Here is a 19943-nt window from a genome sequence, read left to right as displayed (position 1 = left end):
TTGAACGGTGGTGGTCGTGTGCGGCTATTTCACCATATATATATATATATATATACATATTATTATATATGAGTATGGAACCCTGCAGGATAAAAGGAATACCGCTGTGGATTTCACGGTTTTACATTTCCAATTTTCCGACCCCCTTTGACGGTGAAATCGTAAAAAGAGACAACCGTAAACGATATTATGCGTATTCGGGGGATGAAAATAGAGCGACGTTCCCTATTCTATCATCAAAGTTAATAACACAAGTTCAAAAGAGATTTAAGTTTTTTTCATAATTGCTTGAAAACTGTTACACTGTCATAATTACGAATAATAATCTCGTTTGAGGTAGTAATATAAGTTTGAAATATGAATCTTGTTAAGGTCTGATTAGTGCCATCACCCTATAGAATCGTTAACAATGCATATTGCATTTAGTCATCGTCATCACATTAATATGACAAATAAAAGGGCAGCAAAAAGTAAGCAATACATTTTATGAAGCAAATTAAACAAAGCTTTATATTTAAATAATTATTAACATAAAATGAATACACAGACAGTTACTCTAATATCAAGAGGGGTTTCAAGGTCTTAAAAAACTGCGAAGATCTATCAAAATAATGCTGGATAACCTTGACATAGGTGGAAGAAGAAAATTAGGTTTAGATAATTTTTATTAAATTTGATTTAGATTAAGATCTTTTATAAAATTTAGCTACATTGTACCTATGACCTTTATGACCTTGTACACAATTTAAAGAATTTAAACCCTGGGCCACCATCATGTAGAGTAAATAGAAAATCATTTTAAGTATTACAAATATCTAAAGCTTTGATAATACTCAATTGTTTTTAGCTATTTTATTTGAGAAATAATTTTAATTGAGCTAAGATAGCTAGCAATTTCATAGTTGTGTTTCATTAAATTATTAAATAGTAATAATATTCATTTCTATTACAAGAAATAACTCCATTTAAATTTCAGTAAAAAAATTGTATTTTCAATTCATTGCTGGGATCAAAAAAACAATAAAACTTTAAATCAAAGTATAAATCAAATTATATATCAATTAAAGTAGAAGATCAAAAATGCAGATCAACTTATTAAGAGGTCAGTATGTATATGATTTTTATGTATAGCTGCATCAATCTTACATCTAAAATAAATACACGAAACTGAATATTGTTAGCTGTTTTACCTCATGTTGGACATGATAATATACGTAATATGAAATCTATACCTATTTTCTTAATTGTTTATTATTTTTCTCAAATCTTCATTGAAAATCTTGTAGGTCATAAAACAATATTTACTCAGAGCCGCACTTTATAATTTTTTTTTTTTTTAACAGCGGAAGGTTGGTGAATGACCGTCGGCTAAACGCCATGTGTTAGCTATATATTATATTTTATCTAATGTAATTAATATATCAAAATGTTGGCAGATGAGCAAAGGTAAACAGTAAATTGAGAAAAGGGAAAATTAAAATTGAAATGACTTTATATAATTATAAAGCCGACACGTAACGCTAAAAGATTAATGATCGACTTGTTTGTTTATGTAAAGTTAAGATGATAATGGCAGCCAAATGGCTGGCGGCCTATTTGATACGATCGAGTTAACCATAGTGATATTTATAATCATACAGTCATATATACTACAATATAAGCAGGCAAATAATTCATAGGTACGCCCGAATCAATTAATAAGGAAATACCATGTGTTGGAATAGTATTCAGATTTCTACGTTCATATGGAAAAGTATACACTATCTTGTATTATCAATGAACAAAAGAAAGTCCAAGACCCAAAAACTTAACTAACAGCATAATTTCAATGTGTTTAAAAACATAACTCTTATAAATAACTATTTTTAGGAGCAAATTTAATACTGAAATAGTTATAAAGTATTAAAAATCTGACATAATAGATTCGAAATGAAAAACATTTTTTTACGAAAATAATAAAATCTATATACTTGAATCTAAAATATTATTACTAAGATATTACAATAACTCATCCCGATAAATTATAATTTTCACTGGAAATTATTGAATATCAATATTTTTACATAAATTATTGCCTAACAAATTTCACAAATTAGTGTACGGTTTATAAAGTTACAGATTATACGAATTACACTAACGTCAAAGGTTGAATAATAAATAATGCTCAAACAGTCAAGTAAAAGTAAAAATTGAGAAATAATTTAAGAGTAACCGTTTTTTTTTTTTTTTTACATGGTTTGGTTAAAGTTTCGTTGTCGTTAATATAATAACTTAATACCAAGTGTGAATATACCAATGTATTTAGCGACAAGTATTAGAGAAATGAAAAGTGAGTTCAGAATACAATTATAATTTTGGAAATATATTCATTAAGGTCTCTCAGTACAGTCACGCGACTCCCTCGGTTCAATCGTCGTTTACCATAGAATAGGGTAGTTAAAGCTGATACGACTGTGGCGGCGGTCACAGTTTTGAAACACACGTCGGATCATTAATCACTAGTTTGCACCTCATTAGCTTTCCGCGCTCCCCATCGGACATTTCACCGCATTTAACTACCGAGTACATACAACGTAGTATATTTTATAATATTATTTAATTGAAATAGGGAAATTCTTTAGGCACTTAGTGCCGACTTCGAGCTAAACCGCCGATTGTAATAAATGATATGTGGGTGGCGATTGATATCTTTAGAAAACTCGCCACTATTAACGTGTGTTAATTGCCTAATATCACGAATTCTGCATCTAACTTTTAGTGTTTAACCGTAAAAACGGAAGTTTATTCCTAATGGGTAAAAAACAAACCTTAAAGGAACAAACTTCCGGAATATTTTTCCGGAAAACTGACAATACATATTTGATTAAAAACCCACAGAGAAAATACACTTTCTTATAATTGTTTATTTAAATTATTATTATTCAATTCAATTATGCATTAACAATAAATAGTGAAAATAGTTTTTTTTAAATACTTACTAGATTACTTGAAGTTAATGGTAGTATTATAAATATTCAATTTATTTATGATTAATCGAAATTAAAATAAAACCTACTAAATAGCTCCATTTTCTTTATACTTTCTGATCATTCTTTATTTTTCAGAGAGGTTTTAATTTTAGGTTTCTCGATGAAAAGTGAAATCCTAATTGAAAATGACAACTAAAATTTTATTATCAGATTTTATTATTAAATAAATAATGATTTTTGTTAGGTTTTTTTAAATTGTAATAAAGTGTAAATATAATTATTGATAGGGGTGGTTACTATTATAATAATTACGATTTATATTTCATCTTGTTTTTAAAAATATTGCATGAGACATAGTAAGTGTATCACTCTGTATACAGGGTGTTCAGTAAGTAAGGAAACAGGCCAATTGTTACAAACAATGATAATAATAAAAACCCGTTTACCTACTTACTCAACGCTTATACGCAAAAAGATTCATTTAAATATAAAAAGTTCATTTTTTCTTTCTAGACAATAAAAAATTCAATATATTAAAGAAAATTCTCATGTACTATTAAGGTAACATAACAATCAATTTCATCTTGTAAAACCGTTCTAAAGAAATTTTCATTTGTTTTTAACAATAAATTAATCTATCTGTAACGTACGATTATAATTTTGTACTTTGGTCAAAGACTTTCAAGACTATTTATTTAACCTACAATTTTAAAAATTTTTACAAATAATGTTTTTTATAACAAAACTAACATGTATCGAATCTTCAATAGCTAATTTAAGTCAGTACTTAAAATAATTTTATTTCTAGAAATTTTGAGTTCTACTAAATCAGAATTCGATTTTACTCAATTTACTATTTCAAAAATAATGGAGCGAATTCTTGAAGATAAATAATTTGCACGCAAAAATTAAATATATAAGGTAGTGAAAACTCTCTGTGACGAAGTTTGAGGAAATAAGAAAACAACGGCAGCGTCCAAAACGATCTGACACATGGCATATTTCTCACGATAATCAATGAAGCATAGATGGGTATACCCGTAGTAGGGTGAATAATAAATTAACTGCCTTAAAGTTGACCGTTAGTCATTTTCTACCTGAAATGTTCGCCATACTTAAACAAGTAATAATATTTTCGCTATACTATTAGTATTTTTATTAATAAGCCAATGCTTTTCATGTGTTTTTAAATATTTTTAAAAATCAGTACTTATTTCTCGTAAAAAATATGGATTATTATTTTAAAAACTATTTTAAAATTTAAACATTTTTTTCTTAAATTATTGATGCGTATATATTTATTCTTCAAATTAAAATCGAACCAAGTAATGTTTTTCTATAAAATAAACGCCAACGCCATCTAGTTACTTGATTTAGTAAGTATTTTTATAATATGTAGTATATTATATTATTAACATAAGCTAACACGATACAAAAATGATTTGATTCAAAAAGCTCTTTATTAGTATCATAAATCATTGAAATGCTAAAATAATTTATGATAATCTAACTCTAATTCTATTATGTTATGAGAGTAATCCCTCTAAGGTAGTACAGGTTGTTATCATTTTATGATAAAACTAATGTACACTCATGTATGATAATTTTTTTTTTTGCACGAACATTAAGAAGAAATTGTGATTTGTAAACTGTCGATAGCGCTTGTTATCTTTTTCATACAACGTTGCAATACAGAAACGTAGTCTTAAAATTGTCAATATAAAATGATTGACAGATAATTGTGATTTGCAAATAGAATCTTGTACAACGTTTATCGACTATTTATTAGCCAATATTTAATCTAATGTTAAATATTTTTAACGTATTGTTGACAAAAATATAATCAATTTTTTTTTATTATATTGTTGTTTTGTATGTTTAATTATGTTCATAAATATTAAATTCAACAAATAATATTACTATAGGATATACAAATCGATGATGAATGTTATTAAAACTATTAGGAATGTAGTATTGAAAATTCACAAGATTTTATATTTTATATACCAGTTTAATTATCAGTCTCACATTTAAGGCTTGAGGACTGAATTTGAATTAATAACATTTTACAGGAGAGATCTTTTAAAATACTTTTTTAAAAAAACCTTTTGATTCTTTGTGTACATCATTGTATTACTTCAATTTATTAGAAAAATGTAGACGGTCAAATAATTGAAAAAATTAACTTTTAATGAAAACTGACATCACAAAACATTTTAGTTTTCAGGACATATGTTGTTCATATACATGTTTTTCTTTATTATAAAAAAAATTTTAAATAATATGATTTCACACATTCATGAATATAATCATCTATTGATAACTTAACATAATTTATAACTTCCTAATTCAATAAATCTTATTCGATATTTTCAATATTCTATTGTACTAAAAAATTATTACGTCAAACTTAAAAAATGAATAAATTAAAATTATAAATATTATAACATGTTATTATAGTAATTAGCCAAACTTACGATAAGAACGTAAATTATTTAAACAAAAAAGTCCTGAAAAATTCAAAGGATATGGACAATAGTGTCGTTCGGTTTATAAAGTTCGATACGATGTTTGTAAAAAAAATTAAATGATAATAAATAAGGGTTTGTACTTTGTTTAAATGTTACGGTATCAATACAATATCCTGAGAAGGGTTATTTAACAAATGAAGTACAATAAATTGCCTGTAAAAAAGGTTTTGGGGTGTGATTTGCCGTAAAACTTTTATGATATGCCGTAGGCAAAAGCTCTGTGCATTCTAAAAGGGGTTGCTGGAAATGACCTGAACAATTATTTTAGAGTTATTAATTGGAAGTTAGTACATTAAATTCAAACAGTAAAAAATATTTGAGATAATGTGTATTAATCAGTAACCACGCATAATAACACAGTAATTCATAAACCACTTATTTAGTCAAAAAATAGAACAAAATTAAAAACTATTTTTATTCGTTTACTTTAATCTTGTTTTTTATCAATTTGTCAAACATAGTATATTTTTGTTCATTTATCAAGAGATGAAATTATACCTTATAAAAGTATGAACTAGTATTTTACAAATGGCAACATACATAATTAACTAGCTTATTTATTAAATAGCAATTTCATTAAAAAAATGGTTAGAAGATAACATTTCGGAGGGTATTAACAATTTTAAGTCGTTATAATATATATTAAATGTATTATAAATACTTCATGATAGATAAATTTAAAAAAATATGTAATTAAAAGAAATAAAAAGAAACCTAATTGGTATCAGAATTTATTGTTTTAGTTATATTACTGAATAAATAAATCCTTACATAAGTAGCAACATGACCTATTTTACAATTTGGCAAAAATAAGTAAGCAATATCATTTTATTTACTATTATAAATTAATAGACCAGCAACCTCAAATTTACGAAAGAATCAACAAAAAATGTAAATAAGAGCTATTATTTTAATAATATTAATATAATAAATATTTATAGATCTAAAAACAAAAGCATAATGCATGTCAATTATCTTCNTTATAGATCTAAAAACAAAAGCATAATGCACGTCAATTATCTTCTATTTAATACATAACAAAGAATTACAATTACGACAGAGTGGTTAAAATTATAGTATAATTATAACTTTTTTGAGGTATAAACAAATTATTAATACAGTGTTATTATAAAGTTTCATTAAACAAATATATTCACAGTTATATCAAGGTTATTTCAAACATTACAATTTTGTTAAAAATACAAATATATGTTTTAAATAATTTTAGGCTATGGAATAATGTAATATTATTTAGCATTAAAAATATGTAATCATTATTTAAATTTTATTCTTACTATTTACACAATATTTACTTAATTTAAAAAGTTTGGATTAAGATTAATTATACGTAAATACAACAATATTTTATTCAGTAAACGTTTTTATAATTAGAAATAAAATATAATTGTGAATTGGTTATAAATTTAATGTTGAACTTTTTGCATCAATACTTTGAATTAAGACATATATTTAAACATCAAACGATTTATTATTTACTTTTCTTGTATTTTTCTTTTTGATGATGCTCTCTTTATTAACCAAACATTTTGATTAAATATTAATGTATGTCTAAAAGTTTATTTCCATTGAAAACATCTTTGAAATTTTAAAAATAATTATTATTTGTATCAATAAAATACATTTATTTTATCTTTGCTTACAAAAATATCTACTATACAAATAGACTTTAAATCAATAATTTGCTATATGCCAAAGCATTAAAAATTGTGTTAGTTACAGAAAAATGTTTAAGTACCTTAGGAGTAAGTTAGGGAGGTAAATAAAAGGATAATGTAATATATTTTTTAAATAAATGGAAAACAACCACAAATATTTATAGATAAATAAAATAAAGGAGGCAAACATAATTTTTTTTTTCGCGAGTAAAGTGTTAGTATAAGCTATTTAAGAGTTTTATATTTTTTTTAGAATTCCATAAAAATTATGATTATTGAAAATAATTTTTTTTAGTACATTAATAAAATGAAGTTCTCAAATTTATATAGCTATTTTATAACTATACTATTAAATATAAATTTGATGCATACCACTAGATATTTTAAATTATAATTAAAGACTAAGTCTGCGATTATTATAGCTAAATTCAACCTTCATTGGGTTCATATGAGTCATATTTCTATAATTTATTTGAAATAATAGCTCAGTTAAGAATCTTCTTTCAGTGTCTCTAAAATTATAATATCGTATTTCTTAAAACCACATTACTAAAATGTACTTGAATGGGTAAGCTTACTCTTACGACATTACAACTTAAAGATTACGACTTTACACGAGCTGAAAGATATAGGGCTTAGAATATGTATTGCATAAATGAAAAACAAGTTCATATATGTTATGAAAAAATGTTAAAAAGTTTTCATCTGATACCTTTCAAAACTCTTATATGTTAAAATTTCATACAAATTCCTGATTTCTGTAGATCAAGCTTATCGTTTAATTAAAGATATAATCTAGTTTAAAAGAATTAATCTAACTTATAACCTAATAGAACAAATTATTATTTCATTGCATTTTTATTGCTTACGAAATAGAGGTAGTTATATGTGTAGAATGCCTATTATATTAAAAATAAAATATATTGTTCAATGAAACTTTAAAACTAACATAATATCTTTTCATTAGATAATGTATCAGTTATGTTAATTTTAGTATTATAAGCTTTTGAACTACAGTAAAATTTAGCATACTAAACTCAAAAAAATACTTATAATACTTCCTTTTATTTAATAATGATATATAATATTCTTTTATTACAATAATCGCTATTATTTTATTAAGAACATGTTTACTAATATAGATTCGATAAAATTTTCTTATGATTGCCTTCGATGCCATCGAGAATAAATGGTATGAAAAAATAAAATTAATTTATCACTTTAAAAGGAAATCGAAATATTGTTTCGAATATGAGAATTCCGGAAAATCTGCAAACGATGGCATCTTTAAAGGGTGCGAAAACGAAATAATGAAACAGTCTGAAAGGGTCACAACCCTTCAGACACGAAAGCATGTGGGGATTTTTCTCTTCTTCTAAGGGGTTTAATAATGATGGCATCGGTTGTTGGGGTCCAAGAAGAAGCATCTACACCCTCCTCATACCATTATGGCAACAGTGATAACATGGAGCATCTTGTGTATTGTAAAACATTATATGCAATGATTGGTACACATAGAAGCGGTGCTAAATGAACAAAGCACATTTTTCCCGAGGGCTAGTACTTGTAATTATAAACGTTATTTGTAGTTATCGAAGTCAAAAATGAATCAAGAAGTGAGGGAGGTTATTCTTATTTACGCCCATTAACCGTTTATTGGGGCGTTAATAAAAAGTTTGGTAACAAAGGGTCGAAAAAAAAATACAAATTCAACAAGTGCATAAATTAAACTAAAACACAGTGTAACATATTTTAAAATTACTAATGAAATTTTTGTGTCAACTTGCATCATTTATTATCATTATAATTGACATTATAATGAACTCAGACATGTATGTCCCTATAAATAAACTATAATAAGAATCAGAGCAATTATCTGAGTACAAAGTTTTACTAGATAACTTGAATTTCGACAGACATAATGATTTAAAAAATAGTTTACAACAGTTTTCTAAATATTTATCGATAAAATCCTTAAAAATAACTTACAACTGTAATGTTCACTGTGTTATGCCATATCATACCTTTTCATCCAAAAAAAAAAAAAATAGTGATGTACAGAACTTATGATGTTAAAATGTATTCATAAATAACTTATTAAAGATCTATGTAATAAAAATTAGTTATCCAGAATTTAAACCAAAAATGAACTAAGACTTACTCAATTCTTAATTAAATAATCTTGAAAATTAGACAATTGTAAGATCATCAGGCCTAATTTTTAAACATTTTCAACGAAACTCATATTTAAACAATTATTACAAAGTTCATTTAAGAGTTTTTACATCTATTGCTAATTTAAATTTAGTCGCATAACTTTTTTTGAAGTTTCAATATATCAGAATCATAACATAGTAAATCAACGTAAACATCATAAAGTTCCCGGTAAAATTGTTTAATTTTCAATATTGAATCTAATTAAAGTCTGTATATTTATAACCAAAACATTTTTGCGAGATAATTTATTTTGTTTATTACGTAACAAGTAAAATCTCGGTGACATTAATGTAATTAACTAATATATTCTTATGTAAGCGTGGTCGATTTGAAAGCTTGGTCTCACATAGATTCCTTAAGCTAATTAAATCCACAACGAGGCACTGTACTGTTCACATGCAAATTTAGTTAGGTTTACCCTTTTAAGGGAGCACCGGTTCGGCTGTGATAATAATATTTAAATATTTTCCACGACCGCCTTTGTTTGACGGCAAAAACATTGAAATAATTCCACTACGGCCCGGCGAGACTGGTGCCCATTCATATAGTAGTGGCAAAACGTCAAACGCGCGCGCACGGGACATGTCATGAGACAGTTTGCCTTCGCAGATTGTTCGTCGCCGCCATTTCATTTTCTCATTATGCGGTTCTCTGGGGAGTAATGCTTGGGAAACTAGTACTCGAATACCATTGAGCTGAGTGCACATAATATGCGAATTATGTTAAGTCAATAAGAATTATAAGTTCACTGTATTAGCCAGCAAAAGCGTGCAACACGTGTATCAATTAATTGAATTTCGCAGTGCCTTTTTCAATATTCATCAGGGCGTTATGACTTATTTATTAGTTAATGCTAGCAGCCACTAAACTGCTGCCTTCTTTGATAAACACGATTAAAATGATTCAAAAAACGTTCGAAGCCTATGTTTTTTGAATCACCAACCAAAAAGTTATCATTCATATATTTCATTGTTCATTATTTGGTTAAACGACGTTTATCTATTGATTTATCGTTTAAATTTGTAATAGAAATCAAGGAATCGAGTTGTTTTCTTCTATTCCGCGAGAAAATAAATAACTCATATGTATTGTTTGAGTAATAATTTAATGGAAATTAGCCGAGAACGTGTACACAATTGTAAGATACCAAGATACTGTTTTCTCATAAAACAACTCTGGTGAATTCTAAAAAATATTCGTACAAGGGTGAAGGAGTAATAAGTAAAATAAACTATGTTTACATTGTACAAGCTTACAAATGGAACATTGATTAGACGAACACACGTCGCTAATAATGTACCCGCGGTTCTTTGACAGTGGCATCCCTGTAGAATATTTATAGTGTTTGCTCTTTTAATAACACAATAATAGTATTAATAATGAAGCTTGACAATACTTAGGTTAAATAGGAGCGTGCACAACACCGTTGTGGCGTAACATACCACGACGAGCGTTGTTAACAAACCGTTTTTTTTGCGCCGCCAAAAAACGTTGCACATGTTCAAATAAACAGACAACAGGGAGAAAACATAAACACGAGAGCACCCGGCGGTGATCCGATCCCCGTTCAGGTAAAATTCGGAATTATCATTATACTATTATTGTCATTGTTGAAGTCACCTCGGACATTTGTGAGCGAAAACTGCATACAATAGGGTGGGCGGCATTGAAAATACCGTGTTTTGACAATGTGGAAAAAAGGTCAACATTGCCGCCTTCCTCAGCTTGTCGCCGACTCCCATAGTAGTGAATCTGCACACGTTTCTTGGACAGTTGGATTGTTGCGCGACAAATGCAGCCGTGTTAGTGTTATAAAACATGACAATAAAATTTTGTGTACGGTATTTAACACAAGGTCGCGGCAAACGGAAAAGGAGGACCACCTTGTAAACGTACGCGTAATGTGGTACGAGACAAAAAATTACATACCGACTGGACACGAATTCCCATATTACCTGCACATTACTACGACACAATGTAAATAAAAAACATTCAGTGAAAACCATATGATAAAGTTAGTCTCGGTGCCGCGCAGAAGGATTATTTTCATTAGTACCCGAAAATTCATATTTTTAGTGATTTATTACTAAATATCACCTTACGGCTCTACGGATAACCTGTAGGGAATAATATTAAAAATGTATAAAAAGTCGTTCTATTTTACGAAGTCACTAATAAATTATGCTTTAAAATGTACGAACAGAAAGTTTCCGCTTTCTCGAGCTGAACTTAAAATATAAAAATCGTAGTACAACACGACTACAAGTAAATGTAACGAAATTGTATTTTTATATTTAAAGTAGAGATATTTAAATTTTTTTACTTCCATCAACAAATATTTGCCAATACTTAATAGGTTAAAATATTACACTCAATATACAACAACTAGTTAAACATTATCGATGTTTTTGCATAAGAAATGTTCTAGAACTGAAAAATGTTGTGTTATTAGATTACGATATTTTTATTTATATTACTAATAAAAATTGATTCATGAATAAGTCTATTTATCGGATGATTACGAGTCTAAATCAATGAAATTTATTATGATGTTTTGTATTACATTAACTTAACTATAAGGTTAACTTTGATATTTTCATATTATTCTTTATTTACTGAATGATAAATAAAAATAAAGGATAAATATTTAACAAATACATTGAAGACTTAGCAAATTTTTAATCGTCCATAATGGCTGAGAAGACAAATATTTACGGTCGCAAAATTTATATGTTTAAACTTTAGTTAAAGAGTGATGAATGCGATGACCCTGGAAACAACTTTTCTAATGTGTGGGTTAAAGTGATGGATTGATAGTAACGCAGGTAATACGGAGCTTAGTTTAGTAGAGGTCACAAAGTAGCTTAATTAATGGCGTGCAAACGCTCCGTTTCACCTCCTGGGTCTTGGTTCTTTTCTGGTCAGAAGCCGACAAACGAAAACACAGTGGCAATTAGTTAACGTGAACTACGACTGACGCAAATTGGGGTGCGATCGGAAGAACGACTGCGAAAACCTTCTATCCCTTTTTGACTTCAACTTTTTTATTTGTTCTCTCTGTTCTGCCTATTTCTATATGTTCCATTAATGAAGAAACGACAAAAACAGCAATACTGGTGGTTTTATGGTTCTCGAAACGTGAAACTAATAAACCTGTACGCGGCGGCAGGTCTCAGATTTCTTCAAGTAAATGCCGACACCGGAAGCTACATAATACTGTTAGTAAAATCTCATAAAACTAAAGGGGAGAACTTAAAGATGTTTCATTATTCTTTTTATTAATAAACGTTAACGAGTTTTGCGTATTAATGAAGATATTTTATCCTAAAAGATGAACAATAAATTTATTTATTTGACTTTTATAAAAATTGAGTATCATAAATTTAAAAAAATATTAGTTTTATGTTTGAAAAACTCAAGTAGTTATTATTCGTATATTTAACCATAGTGTATATTACACTATGGCTGTTTCAAGAATATTTATAAAAAAAAATTTAATTCTAAAATACAATAGGTGTTTGCATAGAAATGACTGTTAATCAGTTGGTTTAATAATTACTTAATTTAGATAAAAATGTATAATAAAACTGAACATTTGTCTTACCTTGAATAATACACACATTTTATTAAGATATACTTCAATAAATGAATGTAAATATTTGAAAATTACAATCATAAGAGTACATTAGAAAATTTTTTCTTAAAATGTATTATTGTAAAACTTATGAAATGTCCGGTTATATTTCTCCAAAGTTTAAAGGGACATTGAACTCAAGGATGAGAAATCTCTTCACTACTTACTCATATTTGTCATAATTAGTTTTGAATAAAGTTCACTAAATTCCCCTACTGATATGTCGACAATATTTTTCTAGAAGGGCTGAAAGTCTTAATGCGTCTCAAATCCTTGACCGTAATCAATCTTGTAATAAACCATAGGGAAAAATCATTCTAAATCCTTTAAAACTGTAGTATGTCAAGTATACCAATTAATTTATACACTCACTTAAATAGTTTTATAAAAAGAAGTTATATTGCAATATAAAAATATGCTCCTTTCACGTACAAAATTGAAAAAAAAAACATTAAATTTTTTTGTTTATAGTCATATCTAATGGAGAAGTATTCCAAAAGTCTGGAACCTTCAAAATTTTTTTAAAAATTTATTATTAAAGTGACAGTTTTATGTAACTCCATAATAGATAAATTGTTAAAACTATATATGTTTGACACTCATTTCATTCATGGACTTCAAACTTTATTTAGATGATTTGTAATAAAATAAAAAATTACTTCAAATTACAGCTAGATAAGTAATGAATGAAACCTTATTCGAAATATTTTCACAAGTAGGATTTATTTTCTTGTGTGCTTCCACAAAGGCATTATGTATTAGTAAACGCATGATGTAGAAGAGCTATACATATAGTCATTGCATGTACTGCGTCTTGTGGACAGAACAAAGGATAATAATAATTCGCTTGCAAAGTCGATTGTTGTCGGTTCAGTAAACAAATCGTATTGTATATTTTATCGTGTGTAAATCAACATTTCACTTAAATTGCAAATATTGGTTTCAGATTTCAATGGTGTAACTGTAATTTTAATTAAAATTTAAACATAATCTCTCTATGACAAATTTATACAAATTGAATTCAAGTGGTAAAGGGCAATGATTGTACTAATTGTTTTACCCCCTTTAAGCCTTTACTGTAAACAAGTCTAAAGACTTAAGTATATTCTCTAATGATTGGAAAAATATTTAGTAAAAAGTAATAATGATACAAAAAACAACGATTTATTAAATAAAAATAATCTTTTTTGTTTAACTTATAGAGCCATTTACAGGTTCATGATATGAAGAGGAACATATGATTTCTTAATTTGTAGAATATTATAAAAATTGTGATTTAGTTTACAAAGTGATCAGCTTATATAAACCACTCGATTACTCGCGAAATATATGTAATTATGGTAAAAAAATTTTAGGTTCTTTTAGTTATCTATAATTATTATATTATCAGCTATTATTACTTTTAAAATCTTAAAACTTATGAGGCGTTAAATTTATTTTATCAAATACATAATTTACTAGATATTTAGTAGATAATGAAGTTATTAAGAAAGTGACTGGTCGATAACCAATTTCGGACTAGTACTTACGATGTTATTCTCATTTTTGCATTAAGTGGCAGGAAGAATACAGCCGGAAAATGTCTAATGATAAAAATAGCTACACCCACTTCTAATTACCAGTCATAAATTTAAACTGTTAATAAATTCTGAATTAGTGGTCTGAAAAATGTTATTGAAAAAATTATAAACAGAGTGATTTATAAAGCAAACACCATTTTATAGATTAAAATTAAATTAATTTGTGTAAACTATTGTAAATGTCGTTTATTGTGAGAAAAAATTATTCCTAAGAGTAAATTTTACTACAAAATTTTGACTGACCATAACCAGTTATGTATTGTTAGCTTTTAAAATAATAAAATTTTAATATTTAGAAGAAATAAAAAGTGGAGTATTGTTTAAAGACCCCTTATTTTATTATAACAAATATATAAAAAAAATTTCTGGATTGTACACATCACAAACTTAAAAAAGAAAAAATGGGAAGTAATATGCTTAATAAATCGACCTATATTTGATACAGTTGTGTATAGAATAATTAAAAATGTAAAAATAATGTTACAATAATAATAAATAATATTATTTTTCGATTTTAAAAAGCGGTTTAATAAATTCTGATAACTCTATATAATAAATTTGTTTTAGGGTTAATTTTCGGAGCGGCCGTTTCTCATCTGAAGTTAGAGATCTACTGTCGGTTATATACTAGTTCATTATTTTTGTTGTTGTTTATATCATTTTCATTGTTGTTTTTCTTATCAACAATTTTGTTATCGTTATTTGTGAAAAAAATATTATTTATATCTACATATTCTAAGCTTTTAATCTGATTCTTGGTCTAATTACTTCTTTAACTATACTTTTATCCAACTATTTTACAATTTTATCCAATTCATTACAATGTTGTTACCAGTATATTAGGCGTATTTTTACTTTTTAAAGTATTTTTGGCTGATAAGTTATTCTATGGAAGTAGTCAGTAGTAAAAACTTACAATATGTGATTAAAATCTTCCAATGACTTAAATTGGAGATTAATTTCTTTAGTTTTGTTTATTAAGAATAATACCATCCAATTTTTTGTACAGCTGTATACATTAAATTTTGATTTGTTTCAATTAAGCAGTTTATAAGCCACTCAATGAACGATGTTAATAAAGAATAACATTATGAATAAAATTTTGTCTGATCGATTAACAGTTATGTGATATTACGTTTGATACATTAGGATTTAAATATTAAAAAAATATGAGAAGCTTGAAAGTGTTTAGTGCTCCTCTGTTTTTACAATAACACACATATTGGAATTCTTCTACCACTTCACTTGTCCACCACTCCTCCTATAATTAAAAAAATACAGTAACTCAAAAGGTAATGTTATTAAACTAGTTATCGATTAGCCAAATTTACTAAGTCCATTCAACATTTAGTGTTACAAAAATAATTATAGGTTTCCATTTAACTTAAGAAAATTATCGCTTAAAAACTACTTTAAAAAATAATTTTACTATGACAATATGATATTTTTTAAAATAATGGCATGATTTCATCATGAAAAATATGATCATGTCGTCCGTAAGACTTTTTAGGGTGACATAAGCTGATAATGTAGCAATAATTTTAGAAAATTTCATGTTAGAGAAACTAAAAGATATATAAAACTCCGTAGCTTCTAAATCTATACGAAAAAAGTTTCAATAACTTTTCTATAAAACTAACTATACAGGATAGTCCACAATTTTTAGATAAATCTAATAAGTTTTGATCCAGCAAATATTTTGCGTTACTTTTTTTTATATGATTTTTACAGTTTTGGACTAATTTATTAGTATATTATTTATGTCTAATAATAAAAAAAAATTTCAATTTTTTATTTTTTTATATAGAATAAATAAAAATAAATACATAACTGTAAAAATCATTTAAAAATATAATTAAATAACACATAATATTAGTTGAATCTATACTTTAGCTTGAAATTCCCTCAATGTTAAAAATTGTATACTATATATAATTTTTAAATAATAATTAATTTTCCGGTTAAAAATATTTATTTTGTTAATAAATGAGTAAATAAATAGACCATTGCAGTAAATTTTATACATACTAAAGTAAATTTAACTATTACACAAACGCCATCTACTGTTAGATTTTACAACTAATGATTTAAAAACACTTGTGTCTATCGTAAATCAACAATCAACATTTTAAAAAAAACGGTGGTTTTAAATTTAAAAATAATTCTTTTGAGTTTAAAACACCAATTTATGATATGTTGATATTTGTAGTAAAACTATTACACACTATAATATAGTGTTCAGCAATATTATTGACATCATTCACCCAGAAAGATATCTCACAAATAATATATTATTATAATTTTTCTACATAAAAAGATTAAATAATGTCTTATGATTGTATATGATTATAAATCAATAAAGTTTGATTTTGAAGACTCAACTAAATAATATGTAAAGGAATTAATATTAACTCAGTCACGGATCTTTCGCTAGCGATTTTTGAAAATTAACACTAGCAAGTAATAACAATATAATATTGATAAAAGACAAAAGAATCATTTTCTAAATGGCTCATATCGTCTAGAAGAATATCGTAATTTTTAGACCTATATTTGTTCTTAAGAAATGTTTTGTTTTCATTTTTAATTAAAAATCTAATTACGTCACTGTAATTTAATGCTAATGGTGAGTTTCAAAAATCATTTTTCTGCTATAATTACGTTCTTTAGAAGTTAATATTATATTTTAAGAATAATGATTCACTTTTAATTATATTATATTATATTATATTAATTCTATTTGATATTATACTGTAAGAAATTATTTGAATATTGTCACCTTAAGATAATAGTTTTTCAATGAAAATTTTTACACTCTATAAAAGCAATTCTCTATTCAAAGTGATACCAATTTTCATAACTAAATATGTTACAAATAATTGCTAATATAAATAATCAATTACCATAAAAAAAATTAATTTAATAATACAACAAATAAATTAAGACTTTGAAATATTCTTACATGACTAATGATATACGAATTATGATAGATAATTTAAGATAAAACTACAAATTATTATCCAAAATAATTTATATATATATATTATAACAATTAATATTAAGTATAAACTATAAAATTAGCTACAAAAAAAATAATTAGTGAAGTAATAATACCAATTTTTATCAGAAAATTATGAAATACTGTACTTTGGTAATACAATTTAGTCAAAAGACTTTCAATTCAAAGAAATGAAACATTGATTACATAGAATATTTTCATTACTTTCTAGCACTCAAAATAAAATAGTTCCAACTAAAAATTCTAATTTAACCATTGTTTATTCAGTTTAGTAATTAATAATTTTCCATCTTTTATTAATTCCCTAAATAATGAAAAAAATTTAGATAATACAATAAACTATACTTAATATCATTTGTCTCCAATAAGAAAAAAAAGTCATTTTTTATTTCTTATTTTTTTAAAACTCATTATTAATGGTATTTTTGCCTTTCTTGATAAACGATTTTGTTGAGACTATAACAAATTTAGAATGAGATTGAGTTACGAGTATTTTAATAATAATTAAAGTATTTATTACAAATATTTTAAAATACAAGAAAAAAAAAAATTTTTTTTTTTATTTATTAGAGACAAAATAATAAAAAATAATTCAAAATCTTGCAAAAATTATTTTTCTAAAAAGGAATACAAAATATTGCCTTGATCAAAAGTTCGTATATAAATTTGCATATATTCTAAATCCTCTTATACGTAACAAAATAATCCTACTTTCAAAAAAGTACAAAAGAATATAAAATTTAGCTTCAATGCGTGGTTCATTGCTGGTTGATTTAAAAAAAAATTGTCATAGTAACCGTTTGTACATTTATTAATAATGACAATTTTCACTATAAAAACAGTTTTCAACATAATTAGAATCCAGAACTAGAGTAAAAATCGAATCAGAAATAGTTCATAGTGTTGTAAAGTAATAATCAAAAATTATCGATCAAAAATGGCTAAATTTATAACACGTTTAATTAGAAGTGTTAAGAAGAAATTTGGAATAAGAAAAAATATTAAGGGTAATTTTTTGTATTTTTAAACGATTATTAAATTGATTTTGTCTATTTGTAATAAATTTACTTTTTCATTAACTTAATTCTTATTAATGTTATATTTTATTTAGTGACATTAGTAGACAGTGAATCACAGACTATTATGGTGACGGAAGATGTGATGATTCAAGTAGAATGTGTACCACAATCACATAACTTAGTTTCACAAGTTGAAGGGGTTAAAGACGCTACTTCTCAGATATCAATATTATTTTCTGACAAATTTACTCAGACTCACTTTATTGCTGTGTTTAATACGTCTGAAACGCAAACAGACACATTCGATTTGACAAATTGTGGAACACAAACTGATCTATTGTCAAAAAATATAATTTCAAAATCCACGGCAGAACCTCATGAATCAATTTCACAGTGTTGCATCTTGCCAATTTCAAATGATCCTCATTTGGACACTTTGAAAGAAATGTCTTTAAAAGGTATGTTTAATTCAAAATTAAGATACAATTAATTATGTATAGTAATTTTTTAGATTATAATTTCGTTATAAAAATGTTATATTTTAATATTTTATCATATTAAAAATAATCGACATGTAATAAGAAAAATAAATGATTAACATGAAGTTATAAATTAAATTTGTAAAATTACCAGTAAAAAGATAATACGAACCACTTAATTACTCGAAAAATAAGAATAATATTNTACGAACCACTTAATTACTCGAAAAATAAGAATACTATTGATAATTTTTTTCCATCTCTTTATTATAGCTCGAAATTTTACTGAATTTTTTAATGATAAATTATTTTTTTCTTTCATATCTTGTGGTATCCTATAACGATGTCAAATATTTTTTCAAATAGAAATACGCTTAAATAACTAGATTATTGAATAATAATAAAATTACTAGCAAACAACAACTATTTTAGAAATTATTAAAAATTTTAAGTAATTACTGGAGATGAAGAATCGGGACTTCATTTTATATAAAATTTCTTAAAAAATGTATTAGAAATTATACGAAAAAAATTGTTTGTAATTTTTGTTTTAGTTGATAAAGCATCAACTTTAAATTGGTCAAAATCTCCATTGGAAGATACACAGTTATATTCGGTAATTAGAAACCATATATTCAATATTTTTCTATTCTAATTATACTAAATACTTAAATTTTTATTATACATTCTTATGAACTACTAACATAGCTTTTCAGAGAAGACGTTCAAGATGAATAAAGTAACCATAAATAATGTATATTAACACTATTTTTTTGCTTTATAGCAAGATGGTATTGTGGATGGACATAATGGAACTCT

The 19943-nt window shown here is 25.8% G+C and overlaps 1 protein-coding gene across 1 annotated transcript in view; it reads left to right on the top strand.

Annotated features, from left to right (window-relative positions):
- LOC126900197 (uncharacterized) overlaps nucleotides 1-19943 on the top strand; it is a 359021-nt gene that overhangs the window by 90366 nt on the left and 248712 nt on the right. The window contains exon 3 of the mRNA XM_050675713.1: nucleotides 19679-19740. Coding sequence (XP_050531670.1) covers nucleotides 19679-19740 — 62 coding nt within the window. The remainder of the gene's footprint in view (nucleotides 1-19678; nucleotides 19741-19943) is intronic.

This window comes from Daktulosphaira vitifoliae, unplaced genomic scaffold (genome assembly GCF_025091365.1).
Source record: "Daktulosphaira vitifoliae isolate Bord-2020 unplaced genomic scaffold, ASM2509136v1 Scaffold_3, whole genome shotgun sequence".
NCBI lineage: Eukaryota > Metazoa > Arthropoda > Insecta > Hemiptera > Phylloxeridae > Daktulosphaira > Daktulosphaira vitifoliae.
This window is presented reverse-complemented; position numbering and strand designations above follow the sequence as displayed.